The 15,621-nt window shown below is 43.0% G+C and overlaps 1 protein-coding gene across 4 annotated transcripts in view; it reads right to left on the bottom strand.

Moving 5' to 3' along the window:
* The window catches only part of FBXO21 (F-box protein 21), a 42,685-nt gene extending 33,275 nt beyond the window's left edge, over window positions 1–9,410 (bottom strand). For all 4 annotated transcript variants that reach the window (XM_082641237.1, XM_082641238.1, XM_082641235.1 and 1 more), the window contains exons 1-3: window positions 9,159–9,410; window positions 8,145–8,280; window positions 6,129–6,223 (exon numbers count right to left, since the gene is read on the bottom strand). In XM_082641237.1, coding sequence (XP_082497363.1) covers window positions 6,129–6,223; window positions 8,145–8,280; window positions 9,159–9,397 — 470 coding nt within the window. In that variant the 5' untranslated portion in view covers window positions 9,398–9,410. The remainder of the gene's footprint in view (window positions 1–6,128; window positions 6,224–8,144; window positions 8,281–9,158) is intronic.
* Window positions 9,411–15,621: the final 6,211 nt, after the last annotated feature.

The following is a 15,621-nucleotide window of genomic DNA, read 5'->3' as shown; positions in this document are numbered from 1 at the left end:
CTGCTAGCCGCTCAGCCCCTGCCAGGGGTAACTCAGGCCTTGGGCTGCTGCCTTTCTCCTTCTACACTCACTGCCATCTCATCCAGTCTCAAGGTTTCAGACACCATCCATACTGACACCTCCCAATTTATTCTCCAGAACAGGTTTTTCCCCTAAACTCCACACCTGTATATCCAACTGCTACAACCACATCCCACTTCAGTATCTGATGAGACCTTAACTTTCTTCCCCTCCTAGAGTCATGCCCATCTCAGATAAAGGCAACTCCACCATCCAGTTAGGACACCCTCAGAAGCCATCCTTGACTCCTTGCTTTCTCTCACAGCCATATTCAATCCACCCACCTATGCTCTTAGTCCTATCGTCAAAATATATCAGAAATGTGAGCACGTCCAACTCATCTAAACCACCGTCCTCTTTTGTCTGTATCACAGCAGCTTCCTGCTTTGATCCTTGCCCCTCACAGTCTACATTCGACATGGCAGCCAGAGGGCGCTTGTGTTAAGTCATAGCACAAAAACCCTCTGCCCCAAATTCTCCAATGGTTTTCCACCTCGATCAAAGTATATAAAAGCCCAAGTCCTAATGATGACCTAAACCTAAAAGGTCCTTTAAACTCTCGCCCTGTTACCTGTCTGCCCTCAGTTCCTGTATCACCCTCCCCACCCAGTCCAGCTGCCAGCAATGCTGGTTTCCCGGCCGTTCCTTCCTCACACCTGGCTGGAGTTCACCTTAGGCCTTAGTACTCAATTCCTCCTGACTAGAACATTCCTTCCCTGAGGATCTGCAATCTGTGCCCTCATCTCCTCGCAGGTTTTGACTGAAATGTCGCTTTGAGTAAGGCTTTCTCCCACCATTCTATTTAAAACTGTACCCCACCCCCCATCGTTCCCTCACCCTCTCCCCTGGTTAATATTTCTCTATAGCACTTCTCATTTTCTAATATAATTAATATCTTAACTTTGTTAAGCATCTCTCTTCACTAGAGTGTGAGCTCCATGAAGGCAAGGTTTTTTTTTTTTTTTTTAAGTGTTGCTCACTGCTGTATCCTCAGCTCCTAGAATGGTGTCTGACACACAGCAGATGCTCAATAAATACTTGCTGAATGATTGAAACTCTTCATCAGATCTCCCAAATACGCACAGGGATTATGGGAAGTAGGAGGGAGACAATCAATGATTAACTTATTGGCCTGGCTTCATAAATAAAGGACTCTCCAATCTTCAGGGAGTAAGTGAAAATGAGCAGAGCTAGGTTTTCGTAGCTTTTTAACCTTTGAGTTGTAAAGTATACCAATCTAGAAAATCACATGAAACAAATGAATGGCCTAATGAATTATTATAAGGGAAACACCCTTGTATCCACCACTTAGGCCAAGAAACAGAACTTTGCAGAAACCCCAGAGGCTCTCCATGGGCCCTCTCCTCCCCCCCCATGACAATGATCACAATCCATACCTCAACGGTCATCACTACCTTGCTTTTCTCTAGAGTTTTTGCAAATGTGTATCCCTAAACACTCCAGACTAGTCTGTTTACATGCTTTTAAGTCTCTTAATTCACAGGATCCCCCTTCATCTTTTTTCCCCTTGTATTTTATTTGTTGAAGAAACCTGGTTGTTTGACCTGTACTTTCCCATAGTCTGGAATTTGTTGACTGCATCCACATGGTGTAGCATAACATGTTCTTCTGTCTTCTAAATTCCTGTAAATTGGACGTAGAGGCTTGATCAGATTCAGATTCCATTTACTTGGCAAGACGACTTCATAGGCGGTAGAGAGTTCCATAAGGAGGCAATCAATCATGCCTTGGTTGTCTCTTTCTGTGATGTCAGCAGCCATTGCTACTCAAAGGCCCAGGTCTGTTAATTCATTAGAGGCCATAAAGTGGTGATATTCTAATGCAGCCATTCCTTTTAATTATTAGCTGGAATACTTCTATGAAGAATAATGTCCCCTCATCTACTATTTGGTCCCCCAGTGGCATAGTATGTAGGAAAAGGCAGGATAAATGTTCACTTCTTTCCTTTTATCATTTTCCAAAATAATAATTTGGGTTGTTATTATCCTCCAAAGGTGACCAATTAGTCGTTGTTAAGTATTATTATGAACTCATGGAGCTAAACATATTTGCTGTATTTCCACCCATTCTAGTTACTGTCCACACTGATGCTCAAATCACTACATCTTTGGCCAAAGGAAGCCTCTTCACGTTGGCCCCTGAATACTTCTGACATGAAATATTGTTACTTTTCTCGCTACCTGGTTCTAGGCTTTCAAGATGCTTCCAGGGTCATCTTTTACATTTCCTGCTCTGGACCTAGAATCAGGCATTTCTCCAAAAACCCTGGCTGCTTTTGATGGGAAGTAGTATGAAGACCACAATCTGAGTGCTAGGGATGATCATTTCTACTAGGTTGGTTATTGTTTCTAGAACTTTTCAGTGGGCAGATACGAAGTCTAGTGTATAAGTGTGTGTACACACACACACACACATACACATATACCTACACGTATTTAAACATAAAATATCTCATGAATTCATACTGACACATCTAATTCAAATTCAGAACTATATACAGTTTTTACCTTCTTCTATTTTATATCTGTATCTTTTTTCCTCCAGGAGAATCCTGCTTCTTCAGATACCAGTGATGAATTAGAATGCCACATAATCACTCATTTGCTTTATTCTACATCTCGCTCTCTTTTATACACACACACACAGCAGCCTCAGAATAACAAGACCAATATTCTTATCACCTTGATGATTCCTGAAAACACCTATATATTTTGTTCACGATTTCCTCCATCCTCTGCTCATTTCTTCTGGACAGCTGTGTTGTATCTACACTGTCAGGGCTTACAGCCATCGCATACAAAACTTTCTCCCCTGTCACTTGGATTTAACTCTACAAGTAAATATGTATTTAATGTTCACCACTAGTTCTTTTATCAGGGTCTCTTTGGTTATTTTGGTTGTCTGAAGCTTATTTTCTAGCGTATTTTTCAGGTAGGGCTAAGAAGTCCCTGAGTTCTTTCAAGTGGATGAGTTTTTCCACAGCCCTTACACTTGGAAGTCAGTTTGGCTGGATATAAAAATACTTGGCTGACATTTTCCATCCTTGGGTATCTTAAATGTGTTACTCTTTTTTTCCTCTGGCAGAGAGTACTGCTGTTGAAAAGTTTAATGATATTCTGATTTGTTCTCCCTTATAAGTGGCTTTGTCTTTTTTGCTTGGATCCCCAAAGGACTTTTCTGTCTTTAAAATCTAGTAGTTTTACTGAAATATGTCTCAGTCCTGGTCATTCTGGGTCAATATTCCCAGATATAGTGTATGCCCTTTTAATATGTTGCTTCAAATCTTTATTTGTAGGATGTACTCTTCTTTTAAGACCACGTAGAACACCATCAATGTAAACTGTTTTCAAATACCCAGGGACTGGTGCCTTAGCACCAACTACCCTTCTTCCTTCCTATGCTTTCCATATCCAAACAACAAGCATTTGCAGGAATGAATACAAAGAGGGTCCTTCATGAAAACCGTCATCCCCAAATATTTACAAACATGAGAGTATTCCTTATTATTAAAAAACAACCCCGTTTTAGGTTCAAAATACTTGTCAGGCCAAAGGGTAACATACTTATGATAATTTCTGAAAAGACTATAATGATATACACTTTTACTGGCTGTGCATATTTAGTCTATTTTTTTTTTTTTTTTACCAATCTGATAAGGAAAAATGCAATATTTCATTGTTATTTAACATTTCTTCGAAGAGTGAACTTAAAGGTCTTTTTACTTGAATGCCAGCCACTTGGACTTGCTCTTCTGAGAATGTCGTCCTCTTATCCTTTGTACATTTTTCAATTTCTTTTTAGAAATTTTAAGGATTCTGTTGACTTTGTTTATAGTTTCTTTGGTCATACAAGTCTATTTTTTTAATTGCAAAATCATTTGTCTTTATTTTTTTTTATTGCTTTTGCATTACCAGTCTTGGTTAAGGAGGTACCCCAGATTGTACATGAAGTCTCCTATTTTCTTGAAGGATTTTCATTGTGATAGTTTTAAATTTTAGGTTTTTAATCTCTTGGAATTTAATTTTTGTATATGATACAAGTTTTACTTTCTTCCAGATGGATATTCAGTTATATCCAATACCGTTCATTAAATAACCCATCTTTTCCCCTCTGAGTTTAAATATATTAAATTATCTGTTATGCTGGGACATGAATTTGAATTATCCTTTGCCACTGATGTAGCTATCTATTTTTATTCAAATATTGTATTGTTTGATAACAGGTAGTGTCATAACATGTTCTAATATCTAGTGATGCAAGTTTCCCATTGTGATTATTTAAAAATTTTTTCTGGCTCCTGTGAATTTACTATCCTGTATATATTTTATGACAATACTATCCATTTAAAACACACGGAACTCTCTCCCCTCCCAAAACTCTTGTTGGATCCTAACTGGAACAGCACTAAGTTTATGTATTAATTTTGGAAGAATCAACATTTTCATGATGGTAAGTCTTCTTATTCAAGGACATGTTATCTCTTATGTTTTTCAAACAACATTCTATAGTCTGACCTAGGAAACCCATCCCCAGGAATCTAATACTCAGAAATGAAAGCACTAGAAACACCACCCTCCACAGTAACAAAATGGAGAAGAAAGTGGTCACCCATTAATGGGGGATGATTAAATAAGTTATGGTATATACTACAAAACAGTATGCAGCCATTAACAAGAGTGAATTTGATTTTTACCAGTTGATTAGGATAGATTTCCACGGGGCAATGTTGAATGAGGAAAAAAAGATATTGAAAAGTACCTATGATTTGACCTCAGTTTTGTAAAGTGATGATCCCCCTCCATCCGCATGTATATCATATTAGCATGGAAGCATACAACCTAGGTTGTCATCATAAATTACGGCAGTGGGGGCTGGGAAGGGCAGTGCAAACGGAGGGAGAAGGAAGGAAAGAAACAACATAAATAAGAAAAAAAAATAAAAGCCTGCACTAAACATCAAACCAAACCCAAAACAACCAATAAACTGAGTATGTATAACATTTATGTATTTAAAAGCTTACGTGTATGTATGTAAAAAAGCCAGGTCGACTTTTATTTTTAAGGCTGCACAATACTGACTATTAGATCACACTTCAATTCATTTATAGATAAACCAAAATAGAAACAGAAAAATGACCTCTGCATCAGAACTCATCCAAGGCCTAGAATAGTGACACATCTTACCTCTCCCCACAGCTGTTCCACTGATAGATATTTCTCTCTCCTAACCCCCCTTGAAAACAACAAGAAAAATGTCTTGCTCCCTGTTTGTGAGACATTTCACAATAATCTCTCTTAAGGAAGATGTTAAACTAGCACTCTTATCTTCCATCACTAGTAAAGTTTCTAGAACTTTTAGAGCAGAAAATCTTTTTCGTAGGTTAAGCTTAACTTTTTCCAGTTAAGCTGGAAGCCAAGTCATCTTTCAGGTAAACTGGAAATTAACCCTCACAGCAGAAAATATAAGGCATAAAAAAATTTAAGCAACAACCGAGAGATAATGGATTCTTCTTAATCGAGAGAGAAAAAAGGCTCAACCAAATATCTATAATGTTCATCGCCAAAGTAAGATTACTGCTTACCAGAATTCAGAAATTGTAAAAAAAAAAAAAAAAAAAAAAAAAAAAAAAATTATCCATTACATTAAGACATGCGTAAGAAATTTTTAAAATTTTTTAAATTCAACTCACGACAGGCAAATTTGGCGGTAGTGGATGAAGAGATGACAACAAAGAAAAGATAATCTGTATTACTCAAATGATATACAGATACAATGCCCAGAGCACAGTATTTGAGCCATAGGAAGACTAAATATTAATTCTCCCAAAAGGATTTTTGCACCATTTCTTTAAATATCAATTGTCTTGGGGTATTTACCTTATATACACGGAATTTTTCAAAAATGTAACTATGGTAACATGAATGTAACATGAAATATTTGGAAATACATGTACCACAGTTCAGTCACATACAAATTACAGCAATTAATTCTGGGGTTATTATTAAAACACACAAACTAACAAAATCCCTGATAAATCTACAGCTTACCTTCCTTCCATATTTAGGATACACACCAGTTCATCCTCAAAAAATATCTCTGGTCCCTCAAGATTCTCAATGTCACTAAAACCGTTACAAGGGACCTATGAAGAAGACACACAAAGCGGCCTCAGTAACGAGTAATAACGTTGTTGTCGCTCACACACAAATCTGAGTTGCAAACGAAGCTGCTCATTTCTATGGAAGTGGTAACACCTCTCCCACACTATCTTGCACCACCCACCCACTAGAGGTGGAAAGGAACATGTGGAGTAACAATAATTTGTTCAGATCATAATTGTTAGTTGTAAATGAATTATATTTTCAAAGACTGGAATTTCCGAAAGTGATAACTCACATCGGAAACGTGAAGAAAAATAGCTCTGAAATGAGGACTAGAAATACAAAAATCTCCTAATTCACAATAACGATTCTGTGCAGTCTACGTTGTATTCAACTAGGAGTGTAGGGCCAGAGAGAGAAAGTCCAGTGCTTTGGGCAACTCTTAACCGACTGGGCATGCTTCTCCTCTGTAAATTGAGGTGGTGGTACCAATAAGCTTTAAGATCCCCTTGGTTTAAAATTCTATTACTTCTCCTACTTTTCTTTTTGAAAGTAGCCAGGAAATTTCTTGTCAACCTGTGTGCATGCTGAGAACACAGGAATACAAGGGTCTTGAGCCAAAGTAATCATCCACCCACAGATCAATCCTAAGTATACTCCTGTTATGTTCAAAGTCCTTGACACGCTTCTAATCAAGCAGAGGTATGGGGAAAGAGGGAGCTGGGGAAAAAATACAACAATGCATTATTATTAGACTAAGGCACAGGCTGTTAAGTATGCATACAAAACCAGATGGACTCTAAGTAGAGGTAGCAAACTAGCAGCCCATGTCCAAGTGCATCAAACACATCCAGCACCCACATATATGTATGTGCAAACACATTTAAACCAGAATGGAATACCTGTGATTTTGAAGGCTCTTAGCCAGCGCACGGCTTATCCAAAGTAGGACATAAATTCTGACCATTCTAACATGAACAAACATTTATAGAAATGAATTACACTAGGAAATAGCTAGTTTTATTCTCTATAGGGGAATAAGTTCGAATTTGTCCAAAGTTCAAATTTTCCCTTTCAAAACTTGAAAAGCCTTGAAAACATTTCAAAACGTATGAACTCCATTAAGCAATAGTAATTAAAATTAGAAATAGGAATTAATCTTCAGTAAACCAGGATAGTAAAATAAAGCAGACTGGCTCCATTTCTAGACCTCCGATCAGAAATAAACTTAAAATATTAGCGTGGACTATTTTCCAGAATTTATAGAAAGTTAAGAATCAGGACCCGATAGAGAAACTTCTGTGAGATATTTTGTGGAAGGGAAACCAACCAACCAACCCATGCACTTCAGCAATATTACAAGACAAACAAACAAACAAAATAACTTTCCAGGGATAATGAACACACGAGGATTTAATTGAGGGAGTAATAATTCTTGATTTACAGGTATGTCTTGATTTTAGACATGTCTTAATCCTCTGTTACCTTAACAAATAATGCAGTTCACTACTGGTTAGAACCTGCGAAGCCAGAGAGAAGAACCCTATTAATTTTGGCAACGCTTCTGGAAAATAACTGGGTGAAATCTGTAGTGTTTAATCATGGATAATACCCCCAATCATGTGGAGGTTGCAAAATATATGTTTAACCCACTTAAAGAAAAACAATGCTGATCTGGATTCCCTCCACATTGCAATGCGGGTCCCTCCTTCCCTCTCCCTCCCCCTCTCCCCCCATTCTCTCTGGCTTTAGAAAAGTAAAGCTGGCAGGGACAAATGGCTTCACGTTGCTGGATAGGAGGAAAAGGCCACAATGACTCTTGCAGCCATCTAAGTGAGGAAGGGATTGTGAGAGCACTGAAAAGGGAGATAGCAAAAAGAGCTGGATGAGCTAATGCCTACAGACCCAGACGCAGACACCACCACCGTGCAAATGCTTAGAGCTCCGTCAACAGATCCTTACGTGCTCTGAAAAGAACCTCTTTGAGAAGGAGGCTACAATCTTCCGGGCCTCTAACCCAGCTTTTTGCCGAACTTTATACTCCTCCAACCAATTGACGTAGTCGGTGGGGCTGTAGTGTTTCATAAGGGAAGGCCACCTACAAGGAGAGAAACACCCCCTCAGCTTCACAGAGCCTCAAAGGCAGACAAACACGAATCAAAGGCAGCCTTGGAAAACAGGGAAAGCGGTTGGGTTTAGGGGTCAGAGGGGCCCTGGCGGTGGACCTAGTTCAAATCTCCACCCGGCACGCACGGACTCGCTCACGGCGTGACCTTGGCGTAGCAGTATGAATATTGTGTTTCCACTCCCCATTTATACAATGCGGACAGTGGGGCAAACAACAATCATAGTGATGACAATCACAGTTAACGTTCATTGTGCGCCTCCTAAGAGCCGGGCCCTGTGTAAGTGCCCCCTATACATCAGCTCATCTAATCACCACAGTAAAAGGTAGGTCTAATCAACACTGTTTAAAGTCGATGAATGAGGCTCAAAAAAGGCAAGTCGCTACCCCCAAGGTCGCACGGCGAGTACGCCAGGGCCAGATTTTATCCCGGGTCCCACACCGAAATCTGTGCTCTCAGCCAACAGCCAGGGGATGATGCGCCCGCTTCCTCAAAGGGCTGTAAGCAGCACTGCATCACCCGGTCCGTGTAAACATTTTAGCACAGAGTCGGGCACAAAAGAAGCGCGCATGATGGATTAGCCGTGATACCACGCTCGTCATCCTTTATGGAGGGCCCGGCTGCTGGGCGCTTCCCAATGCGCAATCTGGACACCGGCGGGTCCGCCTGGCGTGGACCGAGGGGCCGGCGGCCTGGAGGCCTTTGTCTGTCTGTCCGCGGGAAGGGGTCCGGGGGTGGGATGCGGGGGTGGGGTCCGCGCGCGGGCAGGGAGGTGGCGGCTCCGGGCGGCCAGGCCCGGGCCCCGGGGGGCGCAGAGCCGGGGCGCGGGCGGCATGGGCGGCGGGCTCACCTCACCCGGAACTGCTCCTTCCACACCTTCCCGCTACTCTGGCACAGCTCGCGCAGCCGCCGGCAGGTGCTGGAGACGCGGCCGATGTCGGCGGCCGTCAGCGAGCCGCTGCACAGGATGTACTCCAGCACCTCGCCGGGCAGGTTGACGAGGCAGCTGAGGCCCGCTGCCTCAGGCGCGGCCTCCTCCGTCAGCGCCGGCACCACTTCCATCGCGCTGTCGACCGCTGCCGCCGCCATTTTGTCCGCGTACCTGGGGCCGCCGCCGCCGCGCGCGCGCGCCCGCGCGCGCGCCAGGGCGCCCCGCTTCGCCCCGCCCACCCGCCTTGAGGGGTGGGCACCAGGGTCGCCCCACCCACGCCCGTGGCCACACCCCCTCGGCCCCAGCTGCTCTCGGAGGGCTGAGCTGTGGCCAAGGGAAGGAAATGCCTTTTGGAAAATAACAGCGCGGTGGGGCCCGGAAGCTGTAAATGGACAATAATAGTGGCATCCATGTTTATTATGTGTGCGGAGCGTTTCCTGTCAATGAGATCACCGGCCCTTCCCAATAACCCTATGAACTGTTCTTCTCCCCAAGTTACAGATGGGGAAACTGAGGTTCAGGGAGATAGATGGACTTGTTGGGAGTCCCTTGTCCTAGATGCTAATCCAGATCCGCTTGACTCTGCTTGACTGTATGCTAAACAGTATGCTCTAATAATAACAAACTTAATATTCATGAGCGGGTGCCCTGCCAAGCACTCTAAATCCGTTCTTCAGGGACACCTCATTTGAGCCCTCTGCCATAGGTACCATATTTTATATACGTTCTACAGATAAGGAAAACCTGGCTCATAAAGGTGGGAGTCACTAGTTGAAAGTCACAGAGACAAAAAGTGGTCGAACTTGGATTTGAATCCTCCAAACAGGAGTTCCCATTCACCTGTGGGTGGGCACTCTCTTACTTCCGTGCCTGCACCTATTTATTTATTTTTCCAACTCAGTTTAGTTTCGTGACAGGCCCTGGGCTGTGTGTCTTGGGGATACAGAGGTGAATAAGACAGTGTCCTTGCCTCCCAGGAGCTCAAAGTCCTCCCCCCCTCTCCCCCATCCCCACCCCCTGTAATTTACCTTGTCCCCTCCCAAAGTTTCCTGCCTTGGAAAGGGCCAACCATCCCTCCTTGGAAAGGGCCAACCATCCCTCTGTTCCTGCAAAACTGGAACCTCTGCCATCCTTGCAGGAAACTCTCTTTCCCTCACCCTCTGTATCCAAATGCCCCATAGAGGATAACATACCCAAGCCTCCATTTCCACGTCTATAAAATGGGGATAACAATAGATCTTCCTATTAAATGAAACAATACATATACATCAGTTCCTGTTGCTGCATTAGAAATAAACCCAAAGCCTAGGAGCTGAAAACAACCTTGTTTTTGTGCTCTTGATTTTGTAGCTCGGGAAATGGGGAAGGGCTCAGCCGGGCAACTCTGAATTGGAATCTGGTGGTAGCTCCAGATTCTCTGCTTTCAAGCACTGCATGCTTTCAAGATCCCACAGGGCCTGGAAAAAGTGTTGAGATCTTAAAGTGTGCTAGCAAACACTATCTGTATTCAAAAGCCCAACAGACGTTAAGTTCTCTGCGCCTCAGTTTCTTCAGAGAAACTTTTTTGTGGGAACAGGAAAGCAATTCCCTTCTCTAAAAGATCACTCCTAACATTTCTCAAATCTGTCTCCTTCTCTGTCTCCTCAGCCACTGTCCCAGTCCATGTCTCCAGGGTGGCTCTTAACAGTTCAGGCCTGGCCCTGAGAATGTGAATATCAGCCTTGGTGACACGCAGACCTCTGTAAGGTTTGCAGCCTGTTAAGTGGAAGGCAGACCCCCCCACAGCTGCACAGGTGGTTCTTATGAACGACTATGGATTTCTTTTCAACGACAAATTAAAATTAAACTCTCCTGCCAATCCAGAAAATCCTCCCCAAACCCTAGGAAAGAAGGAGAACAGTTTTGTTGTTGAACAAGCATTAAACTAGATGTGATCCACATCGCAGGTAACCTGCTAATGAGATTACAGACAGAAATCCTACCCTTTTTATATACAGCCAAACATTTCATCGTGTACATGCTTCTGAGATTAATGGTGGCTTGTAAATTACCATTCACTTAAAAAGTAGGAGGACCTGATCACACTTTCCCTAGTTTATTCTTTCCAAGTTCATCCTAAGGTCACCTGGCAAATGGGATACACATTGTACTACCTGACTTTGTCTCAAGGAATAATAAAATCGCTCATCTTTGTGATAAGCTGGTGGTTACAGCCTGAAACGGAGTGCTCAGACTCCCATATCGCAGGGAGAAAAGGACACTACCTTCCTTGATATTTACATTTCAAAGAGATGGTTCCCAGGCCCTTAAGAGAAACATTTCTGGGCTGTGACATTGGCAAGAGGCTTATTTAGCCTTTGAAAAGATTTGCAAAATGTACGGTAGACATACAGTGGAGTAGTATTCAGCCATAAAAAGGAGTGAAGCACTGACACGTGCTACAACATGGATGAACCTTGAGAACATGATGCTAAGTACAAGAAGCCTCACACAAAAGGACAAATGTTGTATGATCCCACTTCTATGAAACATCTAGAATAGGCAAATTCATAGAGACAGAATATAGATTAGAGGTTTACCAGGGGCTGGGAGGGAGGAGGGAATGGGGGGTTATTGCTGAATGGGTACAGAGTTTCTGTTTAGGATGATGAAAAAGTTCTGGAAAGAGATAGTGGTGACAGTTACACAAGATGAATGCCCTTAATGCCACTGAATTGTATACTTAAAAATATTTAAATCGTAAATTTCCTGTTATGTATAGTTTACCATAGTAAAAAAATAAAAATAGCACCCACAGAAAAGATTTACATCTGTATCAAAGAGACAGAGGAAATATTTACACATACAGAATTTGTCAAGGAAATACTCTAAGAAAGGAAGGAGGGAATGTGTCTCTTTCCATTTTGGCAACAGGGAAAATTCTAAGTTTTTAACGTACCCTTTCGCTGAACTGCTGAATGTATTTAACCCAGAGCTGGTCCCCACTACCTGAGTTCCTGTTTAAAATCCCCTAGCAAAAGCCCAAATGCTTGACTCCCCAGAGTTCCTCCTGGGTGCCCTCTCCCTGCTGCAGCAAAAGAATAACCCTATCTTTGTGGACCATCGGTGTATTTCTGGTTATCTTTGGCTGGAGGACTTCGATGTTCCTCTCCCGTGAGATTGCCACAGTCCAGCTAGAGAGAGCATTTCAATCCCCCTCAACATCTTCTATGGCTTTCCTTGTTCTCGAAATAAACAAACACATCCTTTCTCTGCTGATACAGCCCCTAGACTCTCCCTCCCACCTGCTAATCCAGGGCCACTTTCCTGGAGTGTCTGCAGCTCCTACGCATCCTTTAGGTCTAGCTCAAGCTCTTGCCTGCAGAAACACACGTCTGCTGACCACAGGCTAAGTCTGCTTCTGTCTCTGCCCTTGCAGAGCCCCTTTTATTCATTCAGTACACACTCCCAAACTGTCGTAATACACACCTTGGTGTGATTATCAGATTCACCCACCAACACCTGCCGATTCAGGCTTTGCGGGGTGCGGACAAAGAATGTTGCCTCCCATTTCAGTAAACAAAGAATGCTGCAGCCATCAAGCCATCAGCTGCCCCCCATGGTGCCCCCTGAGGGGAATTCAGGATGGAGAAAAACAGGGTACTGGCCCTACATAGTTAAGACGCCTATCAAAGGAATGATTTTAATAAGTCCAGACTCTTGCATATTTTCATACATAGAAAAGCACTAAAATCATTAACTTGAGATGTCTGTTTTTTTGTGATTAGCAGTAATCTTTTGACGTTTGACTACATGTTTTGTTTTTGGTTTTTTTTTAGCAAAAACTCCTGTATATCCTGGTTCCTCCCTTTCCACTTTGGAACAGTCCCCCAGAGCTTTCTGAGGGGCTGCCTTCCCAGGCCAGAGTCCTCAGTAAGGTCCCCGAATAAAACATGACTTGAAACTTTTAGGTTGTGCTTCTTTTTGCAGTCAGTAGGGGCCTGAATCTTTACTGTTTGGAGGCCCTGTTTTATTTTATTTCTTTTGGCCATGCCCTGCAGCCTGTGGGGAACCGGGGATCAAACCCGGGCCCTCGGCAGTGAAAACTGGGAGTCCTAACAATTGGACTGCCAGGGAATTCCCTGGAGGCCCTGTTTTAGAAAAGGAACACACAGGATGAACTTGTAAGTCAACAGGAGGGCATTTATGTAGAATGAGGAAAGAAGGTGCCTTGGATGAGGGGCCCAAAGTTCACCATTAATTCGATGATAAACACATTTCTTCCTATAAAAGGTAACCTCCGTAAAAGCAGGGGCTCTGTTCCATTTTGCTCAAGTATTTACTGAAGGTACTGCTAGGGTGTATGAGAACGTTTTGTGCTATCGTACAGACACAGCTCTGCCCAGTCACCCCTGGATGTGTGTGGCTTTTCCCCTCACCCGCCCAAGTCTCCTCAGTCACCTAATTGAGGAAGCCCTGCCTGGCCACCTCATTTAAAACCCTCTGTCACTCTGCCCTGCTTTGTTTTTCTCTAAAATTTCTTATCACCATCTAACATACTCTTCAAGAAAACCACTGAACTTATGTCTCTCTCCTTCCAGTAGAATGTGAACTCTACTGGTTGTCCTTCAATGTCTACAAAAGAGCTTGACACATACTAGGTCCTCCTTATATTTCTAAGGAATGAGTGAATTAATCCTATGAGTGCAGCGCAATGGAGCTGGATGTATTTTGCATGTGGGGTGGAAGTGAATCTTTGAGGGCCAGAGAGTAGGCTATGGTAGGCTGAATAATGGCTCCCACAGTCGTTCACATTCTAATCGCTAGAACCTGTGAATAGGTTACTATGATGTGTGGGTTTTTTTCCCCCGACGTTGCCAAGCGATTTCTCCTACACCAGCTGGGTGTCCTACAATTCAACTCAGTGCTGACACCATCTACCTGATACTCTCGACCAGGAGACAGATCCCACAGGTTAAGGGTTCAGTCCTGCCAAACTGCTCCCCCCCCGGCCCCGCCCACATCAGAAGCCACATTGCAAGTCCGTGTTGTCACCTATGCTTCTGCCAGTCTGGCTACAGCTCGGAGTTCCCCATGACGCCCCTCCTTGTGTTTGATTAATTTGCTAGAGTGGCTCACAGAACTCAGAGAAACGTTTTGCTTACTAGCTTAACCAGTTTACTATAAAAGGTATAACTCAGGAACAGCCGGATGGAAGAGATGCACAGGGCAAGGTATGGGGAAAGGGTGTGGAGCTTCTGTGTTCCCTGAGTCCATCACTCTCCCTAAATATCCACATCTTCACCAACCTGAAAGCTCTCCAAACCCCGTCCTTTTGGGTTTTTACGGAGGCCTCATTCCATAGGAATGATTGATGAAGTCACTGGGCATTGGCGATCGATTCAACCTCCAGCCCCTCTCCCCTCCGAGGAGGTCAGCGGCATAGGACTGAAAGTTCCAACCCTCTAATCACCTGGTTGGTTCCCTTGGCAACCAGCCCCTTCCTCAGGTGCTTTCTAAAAGTCACTGCAGTAACATAAACTCAGGCGTGGCTGAAAGGGGTTTGTCAGTAACAAGACACCTTTGTCACTCTTATCACAGGAGATTCCAAGAATTTAAGAGTTCTGTGACAGAAATAGGACCAAGACCAAATATATCTTTCTTATTATAAACCACAATATCACAGGTATCTTACATGGCAAAAGGGACTTTGCAGATGTAATGACGTTAGAAATCTTGAGATGCAGAGATTATCCTCTACAATCTTGTGGGCTCAATGTAATCACAAGGGTCCTTATAAGAGGGAAACAGGAGAGTCAAAGTCAGAGAGAGGGGATGTGACGATGGATACAGAGGTTGGAGTGATGCTGGGCCATAAGCCAAGAAATGTGGGCAGCGTCTAAAAGCTGGAAAACATAAGGAAATGGATTCTTCCCTAGAGCAGTAGCAATAAGAAATCAATACAGACTAAATACAGATTTTACTTTTCTATTGCTGCCATAACAAATTACCACAACTTAGGGGCTTAAAACAACATAAATGTATGATCTTATGGCTCTGGATGTCAGAAGTCTCAAATGGGTCTTACGAGGCTAAGATCAAGACATCAGGAGAGCTGTGTTCCTTCTGGAGGCCCTAGGTGAAAATCAGTTCTTGGCCTTTCCAAGCTTGTACAGGCTATTTGAATTCCTTGGCTCATAGCAGCATGACTCCAACCTCTGCAGCAATAAAGCAGTATGCCAGGGAGATTTTGTAACTGTTTGTTACTCAGCATTATTGTAGCAATAGGTTAACAGTTACAAAGAAGCAGGTAAAATGCACACACACACACACACACACACAATTGCAAAGCAGTACCTCCATGATGCCAAGCGATTGGTACAGGCAGGAAGTATAGTTGGTG

This window comes from Mesoplodon mirus, assembly GCF_964341445.2.
Source record: "Mesoplodon mirus genome assembly, chromosome: 13".
Classification (NCBI taxonomy): Eukaryota; Metazoa; Chordata; class Mammalia; order Artiodactyla; family Ziphiidae; genus Mesoplodon; species Mesoplodon mirus.
The sequence above is the reverse complement of the archived record's forward strand: the minus strand, read 5'-3'. Positions and strand labels throughout refer to the sequence as shown.